At 42.7% G+C, this 13854-nt stretch overlaps 1 protein-coding gene across 1 annotated transcript in view; it reads right to left on the bottom strand.

Moving 5' to 3' along the window:
• The window catches only part of RYR3 (ryanodine receptor 3), a 364723-nt gene that overhangs the window by 77731 nt on the left and 273138 nt on the right, over window positions 1-13854 (bottom strand). Inside the window, exons 59-63 of the mRNA XM_060293473.1 lie at window positions 13108-13229; window positions 9695-9744; window positions 9241-9301; window positions 7106-7344; window positions 5675-5756 (exon numbers count right to left, since the gene is read on the bottom strand). Of these exons, the coding sequence (XP_060149456.1) occupies window positions 5675-5756; window positions 7106-7344; window positions 9241-9301; window positions 9695-9744; window positions 13108-13229 (554 nt within the window). The remainder of the gene's footprint in view (window positions 1-5674; window positions 5757-7105; window positions 7345-9240; window positions 9302-9694; window positions 9745-13107; window positions 13230-13854) is intronic.

Genomic DNA, 13854 nt, shown 5'->3' with positions numbered 1-13854 from the left:
TGGTACTAAACCCATTATTCCTTCCTTTCTCTTTCTCTCACCAAAATGAAAAGTTGTGATCTCCTGAAAGTGGACTTATAGGAAGTTCATCTGATAAAAGGCAATCCTTGGAGCAAAAGACAGTTCTCTAGTGCTCTGCTGATTCCCTGACTCAAAGGAGAGGGACAAGTATAATATTAATTACTGACAAACTGCGTCTCTACAAGCCCACCACACTGGCATTTTCTAGTCTGGAGCACACAGTGACGCTAATCAGTTGTGAGGGAGAAACAACGGTTCTCCTGGCCTCGCTGTTAGAAGTTCTGTAAAAGTAAAGCCCAGAAGTCTTTCAATTAATGTTCCTGGCTGTGAAATACCAGAGTGAATGACCTTGGTCTCCAGGTCCAAGGGGGACTGAGCCTGGCAAAGGCCTGCTGTTAAAATGCTTCTCTGATCATTAGTGCCCCCCACCAGGGGGCAGTGTGGGTATAGACCAGGCAGAGCAAGGGCTACAGAAACAGTTCCATGGCGACTCAAGGATCTACTGGAAGAGTTTATCAGTGGATAGAGAAACTCACTCTCCTCCTACCCACCCACCCCCTGCCTTAGCTCTTATTGCCTAGAACAGTATTTTTCATATAATAGTACTTGGTCAATGCTGACAGACTGAAGACGGTTCAATTTACTTTTTTTTAGTTGAAGTATAGTTGATTTACAATGTAACAGGTGTGAAGCAAAGTGATTTGGTGTATGTGTGTGTATATATTCTTTTTCAGATTTGTTTCCACTATAGGTTACTACAAGATATTGAATATAGTTCCCTGTGCTCTACAGTAGGTCTTTGTTGTTTATCTATGTTATATATAGTGGTGTGTATCTGTTAATCCCAAATTCCTAATTTATCCCTCCCTTCCTGCTTTTCACTTTGGTTCAATTTGTATTTCAGTTCTTGTGACTTCCTAAGTTGACCTCTCAATTTTATTTCCATGGACTGGGACCTTGCTTCTCAACTGTCTATCATCTGGGACACAGGCAGAGACAAAGTCATCATGGTAATAATAATTATGCCTGCACATATCTGGTGCTTTGCAATTTTGAAAGTTCCTTCATGTAAATTCCAGAGGATGCTAAGGAGAGGAGGCAACACGTAGCACAGGGGCAGAAAGTGGAGGCAGAGCAAGGTTCTAGACAGAAATACTAGTAGTCTCAGTGGTTTAGGGAAAGCCATGCTTGATCAGAACAAAACTGGTCAAAGGGGGCAAAGCAGGAAGGAAGATATAAACATTTCTAAAGTGTGAAGGCAAAAATAAAGTTTTAATGTGAAATAAAATGGAGAGTCAATGCTCAATGCAGTTAATTACAAAACTTAGTTTTCTTGATGCACCCCCATCAAATGCTCTATCAATTAATCAAAGTATATCCAGATTAAAGAATGTTAAGTATTCTCCATGTTTAAATACACGAAAGCCTTTACCCTACCCTGAAATTCTGTATCTGAAAACTTTGCTTGTCAGTGACCATCTCAGTATTGCCTCAATTAGAAAATATCCCGAAAGAGGTCTCCACTCTGTTTCAATGACGTTTTCCTTCTCACAGTCAACACTATCACTGAGGTGTCCGGTTCTTTTCTATGCACAATGCACTCAAGCTATATTGAGTGGTTCCTTTGCAACCCTACAGACATTCATTAGCCAAAGAAACTTCAGTAAAAAGTGGTAGAGAGATGGTGGGTTTCGTTATATTGGGTTGGCCAAAAAGTTCATTTGGGTTTTTCCATAACATCTTACAGAAAAGCTGGAACAAACTTTTTGGCCAAGCCAATACTTTCCTCCCTAAAACCCACAAGAGCTGGGGAAAAATTTGGGAAGAAATTTAGATCTGTGCTGAAATTAGAAAATGTGTGATAACTTCATACTGCAAAGTATGGACCAAATCAAGTGAAGATGCTGAAACTGAAACATTCTTTCAAGACCTGGAGCAGAGTGTAGACATCATTGGAAGTAAATATGGGGGTTTTGAGGAGCCCAGGAAAGGAGTTTTGCTTGAAACAATGAGACTTAAGGGTGTGAGCAGGCCCTGGGAGACCTGTTGGACGTGTGTGGGACTCAGGTTCCATCCTGCAGAGTGGCAGGCAGGACCAGAGTAGGAAGGAGTGTGCATGCCATCTGCCACAACTATGACCTGGACGCCTGGCCTGGAGAACCAGTGGAGGTGAGGTAGAGTGAAAGAGTGAGAAGTAACCTGTTTTGTAGCTGCTGCCTCAACTCCTCTAAAGCAGAGAAGAAACATACATTAAATCACTAAGCAAAAGGCCTATTCTATAGGACGCACCAGGAATTTCACCAACCTCTCATCTGCACCAGCTGTTTACTTTGGTTGAGGAAGGACACCAAAGGATAAGGGTGGGTGACTCCTAGGGCTAAAGGCACTGCTGATACGGTGAGAAAGAGTTCTCAGTCGGCTTCTAGGTTTTGAAGCTGCCTGATGTTTCAGCCCTGTCCACTCTCCTCCACCGAACACACACACACGCACACGCATACGTGCGTCATACACACACACGTACTCCTTTCCCTTCTTGAGAACTAGAAATGTACCTAATGACCAAGAAGTAGATGAGAAATAGAGTTCAGAGGAAGAATTATCCAGGAAAAACCCAGAAAACTTCTCTCTACCCTCACAGAATATAAGAAGAGATATTAACATGGAGATAGTTTCAGAAAAGAACAATTAGCTAAAAGTTACTGAGGAGAAAATGAGAGATGTGGGAGGTTAAGGAAAAAGCCAATAAATACACATAATTTCGCTCTTTGAACAACAGCTAAGACAAAAAACCCAACAACAATATAATAAAATGAAAGACTCGTTAAATAAACGAGGACCTAATTCTGAAGACGGAGGGGGCATATTAAGTTCTGAGAAGAAGTGCAGGGGCTGATACAGAAAGGACAACCCTGGGAGACGGTAGTAGTGAAGTGAATGAGCTTCAAGACCAAAGAAAGAACCCAGTGAGCAGCAGCTTCTCCCCTCCCACGGCAAAGTCACGTGTGTGGGGAACAAATCACCGGATCCAAGGAACACACACTGTCAGAACACAAAGAAGCAAAGGCTATACACTTCCGAGGAAGGAGAATTATGACCCAAGGATTTTATACCACGGAAACTGTTCACATATAAAGTCAAAGGATGATAGTCCAAAATATGCAAAGACTCAAGAGTAGGGCTCTTACAGAAGCAACTACATATGATGAATCTGGCCAACCAAGAGATAAATCAGGGCTTCCCTGGTGGCGCAGTGGTTGAGGGTCCGCCTGCCCATGCAGAGGACGCGGGTTCATGCCCCGGTCTGGGAAGATCCCACATGCCGCGGAGCGGCTGGACCCGTGAGCCATGGCTGCTGAGCCTGCGCGTCCGGAACCTGTGCTCCGCAACGGGAGAGGCCACAGCAGCGAGAGGCCCGCGTACCGCAAAAAAAAAAAAAAAAGAGATAAATCAAAATAAGAGTTTTGGAATGGGAAAGTCACAGTTCAAAAGGATTGGCTACACACTGAATCATTTAAATACAAACCAAGGTAAACAACTCAAGGAACATTAGTTCTAGAATATTCCAAAATAAATTTAATGTATGTGTTATAAGGAATTACATAGCAAAAAAGGAAAGGTAGAAAGGATAGGAAGTAGCTAGAAATGTAAATGTACTAAACTTGCTAATCTTTTTTAAAGTAGAGAATTAATGATGATCTTATCTAAATGATAAACTAAAAATATGAGTTGTATGATAAAGAAATTCAGTTTTTAGCTTCATCCAACAAGACAAAGTTGCAAAGCAATATTATGATCCAACATGTGTAAGAACTTACACATGTAGAAAACACCTGGAATGGTATACACCAAACTTACTAGGTGGGGTGATCTGGGGTGAAGAAAACAGCAGACTTTTAACTTTACATACGTCTGTACTGTTTGATTTCTTTTTTGAATAAGTATGTCTTACTTTCACAATACAAGAGAAAATAAACAAATAAAAGTCATTAATGGTGGCAGCATCACAACTCGAGGATTTTAAATCTTTATGTCCTTAGTTGTTTCATTAACTAATGGAGAGACAACAGGGGCATATTTGATCTAGGGGCTTCCTCAAGCCTGGCTTTCTACCTGTGTGGAGTATAAAACACAGGTACCAATATTCACAGTGCTGTGAGAATATGAATAAAATATAAAAAGTCATATGAAGAAGTCTTTTTCTGGTCTGACATTTCAGAGTTGACCTTTCTTTGAATTTTTTTCTTTTTTAAAAAGAGAATAATGCATAAGCTTTTCAAAAGATTGTATAAAGAAACACATACACATATAGATGTATGTATATACGCACATAGAAACTGACAGAATAAGAAAAGATATTGAGAAAATATTCACAAATGCTTAATGAAAGTAAAGATACCTTCCCTAAGTGAAATTCTGTATTAAACAGAAAAAATTTTATTAAGTTTCTTGTTGATTTGGTATAAAATATGGTTATGACTTTTGTCTGCCCAGTTCCTATTAAAGGATAGAACTATTTATCTATATTTCATGTAAAACAATAAGGAAAGCTACATAACTCTAAGGAATTACAATCATAATCAAAATAAATTAGTCATTAGTCCTCCAGTTGATTTCTTGAACTCTAGAAGCTACTTAAAAGCAGTAATTATGATGACATAGACATTTCTTCAACATTGTTTGGTTATTAGCACATGATTTCAAGTCATCAGTTCTTGAGTTCTTGAAGGAGCCCAAGTCTTGTCTTTACTTTATTGAGAAATTGCAATTAGAATTTATGTAAGTTTCGATGTGAAATGGGGATTTACCATTGGTTTGTTTGTAAAGGTATCATAAACTGAGGAGGCCCATGGAGCATGGATACCAAGGGGATGTTTAGATTAAATAATTTTAAGCACAGATCAAAATCCTTCAGTATCGTTGACTGAAAAGGCAGAAAAGGGAAAAAACGTCTTCCAAGGATAAGACTAAGTCTAGGGTTTGGCTAACACTGTGTTTATCTTCCTGATCTTCCCCGTGGATTTAAACAGAACCACACAACACACGGCATTTGATGGTGAAAAGCAGGCGGTCACCGAAGGCCTCCATCGCTCCAGGCAGAGTAGTGAGTAGAGCAGGAAGCTAAGCACCTCAGCAAATCTGCCTGTTCAGACTCAAGACCATTGAAGAGCATCTCTGCTTTCAAAGTGTGGACTTGTCTAAAACTACAGCTAATGTGACAGCCGAGAATGGTAAAGGTCCAGGGCTGTATCACACAGAAACTCATTAAACACTAAAGCAACCGCCTCACGTCCCTTGAGCTTCTCAGCAAGCTTTAACCACAGGAACTCTGGAGGCTATTTGGAAACTGTGATTATGAAAAAAGAGACATTTCTTCGACATTTTTTTGGCCACCAGCACATGATTTAGCTTGGCTATATTGCTGCTCCAGCCACATACATTCTGCAGCTATCGCCAGGGAAGTCATACATCTCAGAAGCCTCATTAACACATTTTATACTGCTGTAAACATTTCATACCCTAGGCTCAAAATCACCAAGCCATTTCGGTGAGCATTTCGCTTCTGCTGGATTGAAAAGATGCTATTGTTAAATGTTTAAAGACTTAAGTAACACATTCAGCCTGAATGTGTTAGCTTCTTTCGTTCACTAATTACCTTTCAACATAGATGTTCTTTCCTGTCCCAAGGGAGTAGAGGCTGCACAGTATATGGTAGCATGAAATCTGCACGTCACCCACTGAAAAGACCAAACAAGAGCTGTCATTCCTGTTCATCAATCCCAGTGGCCCACCTCCTGCACACAGAAAGGGTCTGCAAACAGAAAACACGTGGTGGCATCACCTAAGAGCCAAAGAGCTCTCTTTCTCTCTTTTTAACAAATATAGCCCCTCTCTACTCAAATGCCAGTTGCTGAACTGGGAGAGGAAACACCAACAGAAAAACACCCTCCATTGAGCTATCCCAATTCCTTTGTAGGACTCCTGACACAGATCACATTGCTTCTCAGGGAAAGGAATCACTTGACCAATGAGTCCTTCCATATGGGTATTTTTTTCCCCTCCAATAGAGGGAGACGCTGTAATCAAATTTTATCCAGAGCACGATCTCCTTCTTTTGAAAGGAAGAATGCAAGAAATCAAAGAAGTTTGAATGAGCTTTTTGTTCCTTTCTTAGGGAGATATGTACAATGTCCCTACCTCTGCAGAGACAGAGCAAAATTCCTCCTGTCCACCTGTTCCAAGTCCTCTGATGTTTTTCAAAAGGTAGTTCAACTGTATCATGATTTTGCCGTGTTTCCCCAGGGAAGGGCGTGTTTCGCTTAGGAACTTAATGGGCAGGCTACGTGCCTCTATTAACGTATGGAACTCATGATAAGACTGGAACCAATTTAACATAAAGAGAACTAATTTAATTTTTAATTTTTCAACAAGGAAGTGCATTGTGTCCATGACACAGAATAGCGAGTTTGAATGTTCCCCTACCTGTCCCCCTAACCCCATGGAAATAACTGATTTTCCCCGTCGAAGGCTATGGAAGACACAGCCTTGGCTACTGACAACTGGTTAAACTAATTAAATCATGCGCCACCATTTAAAGTGTGAAACTGAAGCTTGGTGGCAGTATAAGAGGGCCGGACATGGTACCAAATGCAAACTGAAAGAAAACCAACCCACTACTGGGTTTCTGGAGGCTTAGACAATGAAATGTTAGCAGCTTCTCTTTGCTCCTGGTATCCAATGAATACATTAAAGCTTCTTTACAGGAAAATTGGTGGTCTGGGAGCAACCTATACCTCTTGCTGGATTTCTCAGATAACCTATTCAAATTAAGTGAGAACACAATGGCTGAGAGCTAAACCAGTGGGTGGGAAAATTCTGGTCCTGAAAAACAGTGGGAAAAGATGAAATATTATATACTCAAATTTGGGCATTTCTTCCCCTCCAAGAGTCTATTACTTCATTTTTAAATCTAAGAAGGGAAAAGTGTGGAAGCGTTATCTCTACTCTGTCCTCAAGGTCAGCCTGAGGGAATGAGCCATCCGTGGCCAGATGCACATGAATGCATGACGGGCAGCAGGTGACTCACAGAGTAAATCCACCCCGAACTGATGCTGGGCCACATGCTCAAAGATGGACTTCAGGATGGGGAGCAGAGCCACCGTGGTGTAGTTTATATTCTGAGAGACGCCTTTCATCTGCGTTCTGGAATGGGTAAACTTGCCGAGCTTCAGGTTTTCTGAAGTCTTCTCTAAGTCTTCGGCTGCATTTTCAAAGAATGCTCGTAACCCGGCCTTCACCAGCTCTGAGCCTGACTTCATGACTGTCCTGTAAGCAAACAATGTTCAAAACCAGAAGCATAATCGGAATCTTTGGCCAACCCCCTTCTTGAGACTGGTGGCTTGCAGTGCAACCCGGGCAGACGTTTGACACCCCACTCACCTGGAAGACACCGAGTCGGGAGAAATGGACAGAGTGGTTATTAGCACCCAGAAAGAAACTGGGATCCACAAGCCCAAAGGGCAGGGGGGTGGGCAGCAACTGGAAGGCATGCTTGATTTGAGGGAATCACTGCTCAACTCTTAGGAAATGGCAGGACGACTTAGAAAGAAACTGATATTGGTCACCTGCTATCTATATAATATTGCAGCTGGCTACATTCTTCTGCAAGTATCTAATTAAAAGGAGGGCGAGGGGAGCTTTTCTTGCAGCTCCACATGGGCTCAGCAACTTTCATAAGGACTAGTTAGAAATATTAGCTCTCCTGTGATGTAGGACCTCTTAGAGAGAGAGAACAGAGAATTAAATCAACTGAAGCTTAGATTTCTATCAGTTTTCAGGGATGTTCTAGCTTGGAGAAGGGGAGTGGAGAAGAGCCAGCCCCTTTTAAAACAGACAGCTTAATCAGACCACCGAAGAAAACATGTGGGAATGGAGATTAGCTATGGGTACCTGGGGCTTTCCCTTAAAAACTATTTTATAAAACTTAGAACTGGAACAAAGCCTACAAGTCATCTATTCTTTTCCATATTTCTACATCTTATTCACAAGATTATGACAGGCTTGCTATAAGGACAGATGCTTTTTATCTACAGCATTTTCATGATAGTCAGCCAGCCAATCAGAAAAATAAAAACAAGGAAATAAAGTCAGTGAGGCTTGCTGTAAGTATTTATGAACCACCCTCCTCAGGTTTTCTCAGGAATGACTACGAAAAAAAACATGCAGGTCGGTGCAGGTCGGTACGTTTAAGAAAGAGGACTCTCTCTTAAGGCATTTTGCATGCTTTTGGGAATAAAGATTCCTCGTCCCAGTTGCATCCCTGGGGTGCTTTGGTCTGGGCGTGAAAATGTTGTGCTGTCGTAATATCTCCACAACATGTTTGTTTCTCTCTGACACTTGAAAATCCCCTTTAACTACCCTTAACTTTTTTTAAAAAAAACATTCTTAGTTTGTAGAGGATTTTCATCATCTGGCCACTCTTTCAGGTTGGTGCCTCTCTTCTGCGTTGGGTTTTGGGATGTGTGTTCTCCTCTCAACTGTGACAGGGGCCCTGCTTAATGAGTGTGTTAAAGAAAACTCCCTGTCAGTTATTTGCACTGCTTCTCTTTTTTATCTCATCAAATAACTTATGTTTATACTACCAGAATATATATATATACACACACACACACACACACACACATATATGTATGTATGTGAAAGAAAAGGAAGACTTCCTTTCTTGTTCAGCCATCTTTCCCATCAGACCCTCAGGTCATGGGCTCGAATCTATCTTTGTCTTTGATCTTCTGGTAATCACATCCCCTCCTTGGCCATTTTGAATTCAGAGTGCTAGGGGCCCCCTCTCCCAGGATTCTTATGGCATTGCCACCCATCAGGCAGCTCTTCCTTTTTCTTTTTTTGTGGAGAATTAGATACGAAGTGGTACTTTGCCACGTTACATATTTTATCTTCTGAAAGATGAACTTCTCGGTAAGAGAAGACAAGAATTGATCAAATGCTCAGCTTTCGGTATCTGCCATGACACTGGCTCTCCATCATGTGAGCTGAGAAACAGAGTGTGCTAACGTCATGGTGGGATCCACCTTTTCCCCATCTTCCCTTTTCTCCCCAGCTCCTGCATAATGGTGACATATCTCCTCTTCAGTACAATAATAAGCAAGGAGAGAGGGCCAGAGAGGGAGTCCTGAGAAACGACTGGAAAATTCTGGGCACACTTACCTTGTGTCAAGTGTCTGAGCTAAGATGTGAAGACAGCTCACCATTGTGGTAGAATCGTTCCCTAAAATCAAAAGTATCACCTGTGACTCCCCAAAGCATTCAGCCTGTCATTTAAACACAATCTTCTCAATAAGTATAAACAGCCCAGCCTTATTAACCACCAGCACACCAAGCGCCAGGCCTCCGTTCGGGGCCAAAGCATTTATCTCTGGCCTGACGCATCGCTTTATGATGGAAGTTAGAGGCAGGGCTTAAGGCATTCATTGGCGTGGAAAATCTGAGCTGTTCAAGGGGGGAGAGAGGGGTTTATCACACTTCAGACCAACTTTCTACGGCAAATTTAGGTGACACCTTAGTCCTAAGGCTTAGCTTGCCTGCAGGAGCCACAGATGAAGGCAAAACACAAGTTCAGGATAATTACAGAGGGTGAAGCCTTTAGCAATACTTCTCTTACCAAAGAGGGAAATCCTATGTCGAACAAGAGCAGCGAGTTTGCAGAACAGGCTGAAGCAGAAAAGAATGAAAGTCAGAAAGGGACAGAGATTCAAGGAAGACTCATTTGTACCCCACCCCTTGGCCCCTGTGCAGTAAAACAAAGTGCCTAGTACAACACCCCGGGAAGATGCACTGTGTTCCCCTCAAAGAATCCTCTGGACCACACTAGGACAACATGTGGTTCCCACTGTCCTGCTGGAGAATCACGAAAGGTACCTTGCAGGCAGAAAACAATCCTTCTGCGGCAAGTACCATGTTTTGTAATGAGCCACCTGCTGCAAACCACCTCTTCCTACAGCGCACTATATGTTGAAAGGTTCACCTGTAGAACATTCATGGATAAATGAGGATTCTGGAAGGAAGCATGATTTTTCCATTACTGCAGTGGATTGCAAGCCCTTTCTGTAGCCTTCACTCGGGGGAACAGGGTGTGAGGCCTTAGTTGGAGGTACGCAAGATGGTGGGATTGGAAGAAAGTTAAAGGCTCAGGTATGGGCAATACTGTGCTGAACCAGAAACATTTCAAGAAATGGCTTTTCTCTGACATCTCCATTAGCCTATAGGCCTGACTGGGTTGCTGTCCTATCTGTGTCTTTGAAGCTAGGAAATCCCATCTGCTATGCTTTCGTGTTTTTTGACCCTATTCCATGCTTTCATCCATACTGTCTACCATGGAACCCCTAGGAGTCCAGTTGTGCCTTACTGTTTTACTTTCCACAGTGTCTAATAGAGGGCTTTGTGCAGTTAGCAAAGAGCCCATGGATGTTTCTGAACACACTCCTGATAGCCCCTGTCTAGGGGCACTATGGCCATCATTTGACCTGTGTTGCTGAAGGTCTTGGGAGGAGATTCCTCAGAACGCTGACATTACTTGACATCGGCACAACTAGGTAAGAACTTAGCAATCCCTTCAGAAAGCAGTCCTTCCTGGTGGAAGAGAAAGAGGGGAAGTAAAATAAAATCACCTGGTACAGGCCATGGGATGCCAAGGTGAGACCTAGCTGAAGTCCTTCCCAAGATCTTCTTAGAAGTCATGGGCGTCTTGCCCCACACAGGGCAAAAACCTTTAGGGGACAGCTCAAATAGAGAAGAAATCCATCCAAGTGTTGGTGGGGATGAAAACTTGTTCACCTCTAAATGGTTTTCAATGAATACCCTGAGCCTTTCTGGGCTGTCTACTGGACACCACAGCCAAAGTCTCTGCTGCTTAGTCATTTGTTTTTGCAGTGGAAATAAGTTGGGAACACTGGCCTAGAGCTTAAGAGAGCTCAGAGTAAGTTAACAGAAATTTGGCAGCCCGCGAGTGTGAAATTAAATATGAACTGCTGCTTCTTTTCTCTTCCCCGGATGTTTGTTTTTTTTCAGAGTTATGTATCTGATGAAAACTCATGGAGTTGGCGGAGATCCTGGAGGAATATGAGCTCTGTGTTTTAGCTTTCTCGTCTGTAGTCAGCGACTAATCACATGACCCTTTTAGCCTGTAGAATTAGGGGCTGATAAACTCAGCTATTTCTGGCAAAATGCTTCAAAATGAACCCACTCTGTATAAATACAAAATTAACATTTTTCTAACTAAAGCAGATCCTTGGGTTGTTTGATCCTAACATAAACGTGGCTCCCCTTGCTGTCGGAAGTGCTTTCTCAGGTGTGTCAAGGCCGGGGCCTGAAATTTCCAAAGGCCCTTTTTTGTTGCCTGTGGGACCCACGATTCAAGCAGGAGCACTGTCCTTCACCCAGAGTTATGAGGGGCCAGAGTCCCCAGGCGCCTCTCTCTCATCTCAGAATTTGAAGGTGATAAATTAAAGAGCTCCCAGGGGAGAGATTCCGGAAAGCACTGGTAAATTGCATCAGATGCAGAAGAGGTGGGGTGTGGGTGAAGGCTGGGAACAAAAGGGGTCTGGAGATGTGAGCACGTTCAGTGCCGATATGGCCACTTCTATGGGAGGGCAGCGGGCACACTGATGGATCTGAAAGCTATTTGCAAGGCCGATCGGCGAGCTCCAGCTTGTACTCCAGCTGCGACAAATGGTGCCTGGCTGAACAAATGTTACATTTCCATGAATTAATATCCTAAGAAAAACAGATGAAGAGAACAGACACACCTGCCCTCTGTTGGCTTATCTGAGTATCTCACTTGGTTCTTCATTTCCTTAACTTCTTACAAAAAACACCGGCGTGTCATGAAAATATCTAGGAAATCTTGGGTCAGTAACTGGTTCTAAGTGTATCTTATTTTGACATCATGCGCTCCTCCCTGCTTAACAAATATTAATGTCAGAAGTAATTACAGTGTAGAGAAAATGGCACTCGATCTGGACAGAGAGGGCTACGCTTTCATTCTTGCTCTAACTTACGACCTGGGTCACTTTAGGCACTGGAGTGAACCTGCCCAAACCTCGGTTTCCTCATCTGCAAAATGGAGATCATAACACACAGGTGGTTCCTGGAATTTAAAGCATTGTGGTGTTTCACAATGATATTTCCACAGGTGGGCAATAACTTGTGCATATCAAAAAATCGAGCTCACTGCTGAGCCATGCTGTGCTTCATAAATGTTAGCTAAATCCTAAAGTTGAATATCCTCCCAAAGATGGTGATATTCAATGGCTGGGCCCTTATAAAATATAAAGTACATTGTTCACCATCAGTGGATGCCAGGGAAAGGGCTGACAGACTGCCTTTATTGCAGTCCTTAACTCTTTGCCATTTAGAAGTCTAATCCATCCCTTGTCATTCGTAAATCAAATACAGAGAACCTGAGGCATAGTGGTATCCACTTGTAGCCTGATCACGAAGCACCTGCTTTGTTCTCAGCTCTGCTGAGGCATCCACGTGTCATGCCTAGTGGAATAAGAAGGGAAGCTGGTGCTTTTGATGAAAATTTGTTTCCTGTTAGGAATTTAAATTGAATTATGTCACTCTAGATTTCAAATCTCAGATCATCCACACCAAGACTTGTAAGATCTGATTCCTTAAAAAAAAGTTAAGCTTAAAAAGCCTGAGAAGAATGAGAATGAAAACAGTATTAATCCGTTTCTTCTCAACGTTGTGTGTTTGCTTTTCCCAAGCTTCAGAATTACCTTCTCCTTTTTCTAAATGTTATTTCAGGATAGAAGCTGACCTGAGGATATAAGTTTCCCCCAAGCCCTACTGATACCCCCAAACAGTGCACCTCTCTCGGTTGCCAAAATAATATACAGATAAGTGTGAATAAAGTCACTTTCAAAACCAAGATGATAACCAAAACCTCTGAGCTACCAATCATCAGGCCACACAGTTCATTTCTCCAGAAGATTCACCACTGAAGCCCCAGGAGGCTGGGGTTTTACATAAATCACGTGAGCACCGTGACCTTCCCTTCTGTAGACTCACCTGGCCACCATTTCTTTCTCCTTATGAGAGGCGTACCCGCTGCTGCTAAGGGGCTTCAGAGGGGACGAGAGGAAGTAGAGGCGGTGATTGGTAAAGTACTGGTCAACCAGTGGGAGAAGAACCTGAAAGATCACCAGAGATGAACTTCTAAGAGGCTGGCCAAAGCCCTTCCTCTGGTTCCTTTGAAAAAGTTCATCCTTAATGAGCAAAAAGACTCTGAACACAAAAAGACTCTGGTCCCGGAATTTCTAGGAAACTCTACCCTGGGAATCCCAGTTTCCAAAACATTTTTTTTCTTCTATGCCTGTAACCGGAGGCCTTAGAAATATGTGAAGGGATAGGGCAGGACACTGACTAAGGGCCCAAAGAAATGCACATCCTGAATCAACATTTTCAGGGGCGTCCTGTAGGACATCTGCACTCAGATGTGGCTTCTTGGGCGTGGCACCCAACAGAATATTGAAGGCATGGCCCAGCACTACTGGACTTGACCATCCTGTCTCTGCTTCTCAGAACATGGCTACCCCAAAGTCTCACTTGTATTTAGTCCTCTGAGTAGGGTTATGTGGCTGAGACAGCTCACTGGCACCCACATTCGTTCTTCCCTTCTTTCTCTTAGCAGTAGAAATCCCCGTGTTTTATCTGGGCATGGGGTCACCCAGTTAAAGCATGCATTACACACCTCCCTTGCAGCTAGCTGAGGCTGAAATGAGTAAGCTCTAGCCACTTAATAAAACAACTTTTATT

Source organism: Globicephala melas, chromosome 2 (assembly GCF_963455315.2).
Source record: "Globicephala melas chromosome 2, mGloMel1.2, whole genome shotgun sequence".
Taxonomy (NCBI): Eukaryota; Metazoa; Chordata; class Mammalia; order Artiodactyla; family Delphinidae; genus Globicephala; species Globicephala melas.
The sequence above is the reverse complement of the archived record's forward strand: the minus strand, read 5'-3'. Positions and strand labels throughout refer to the sequence as shown.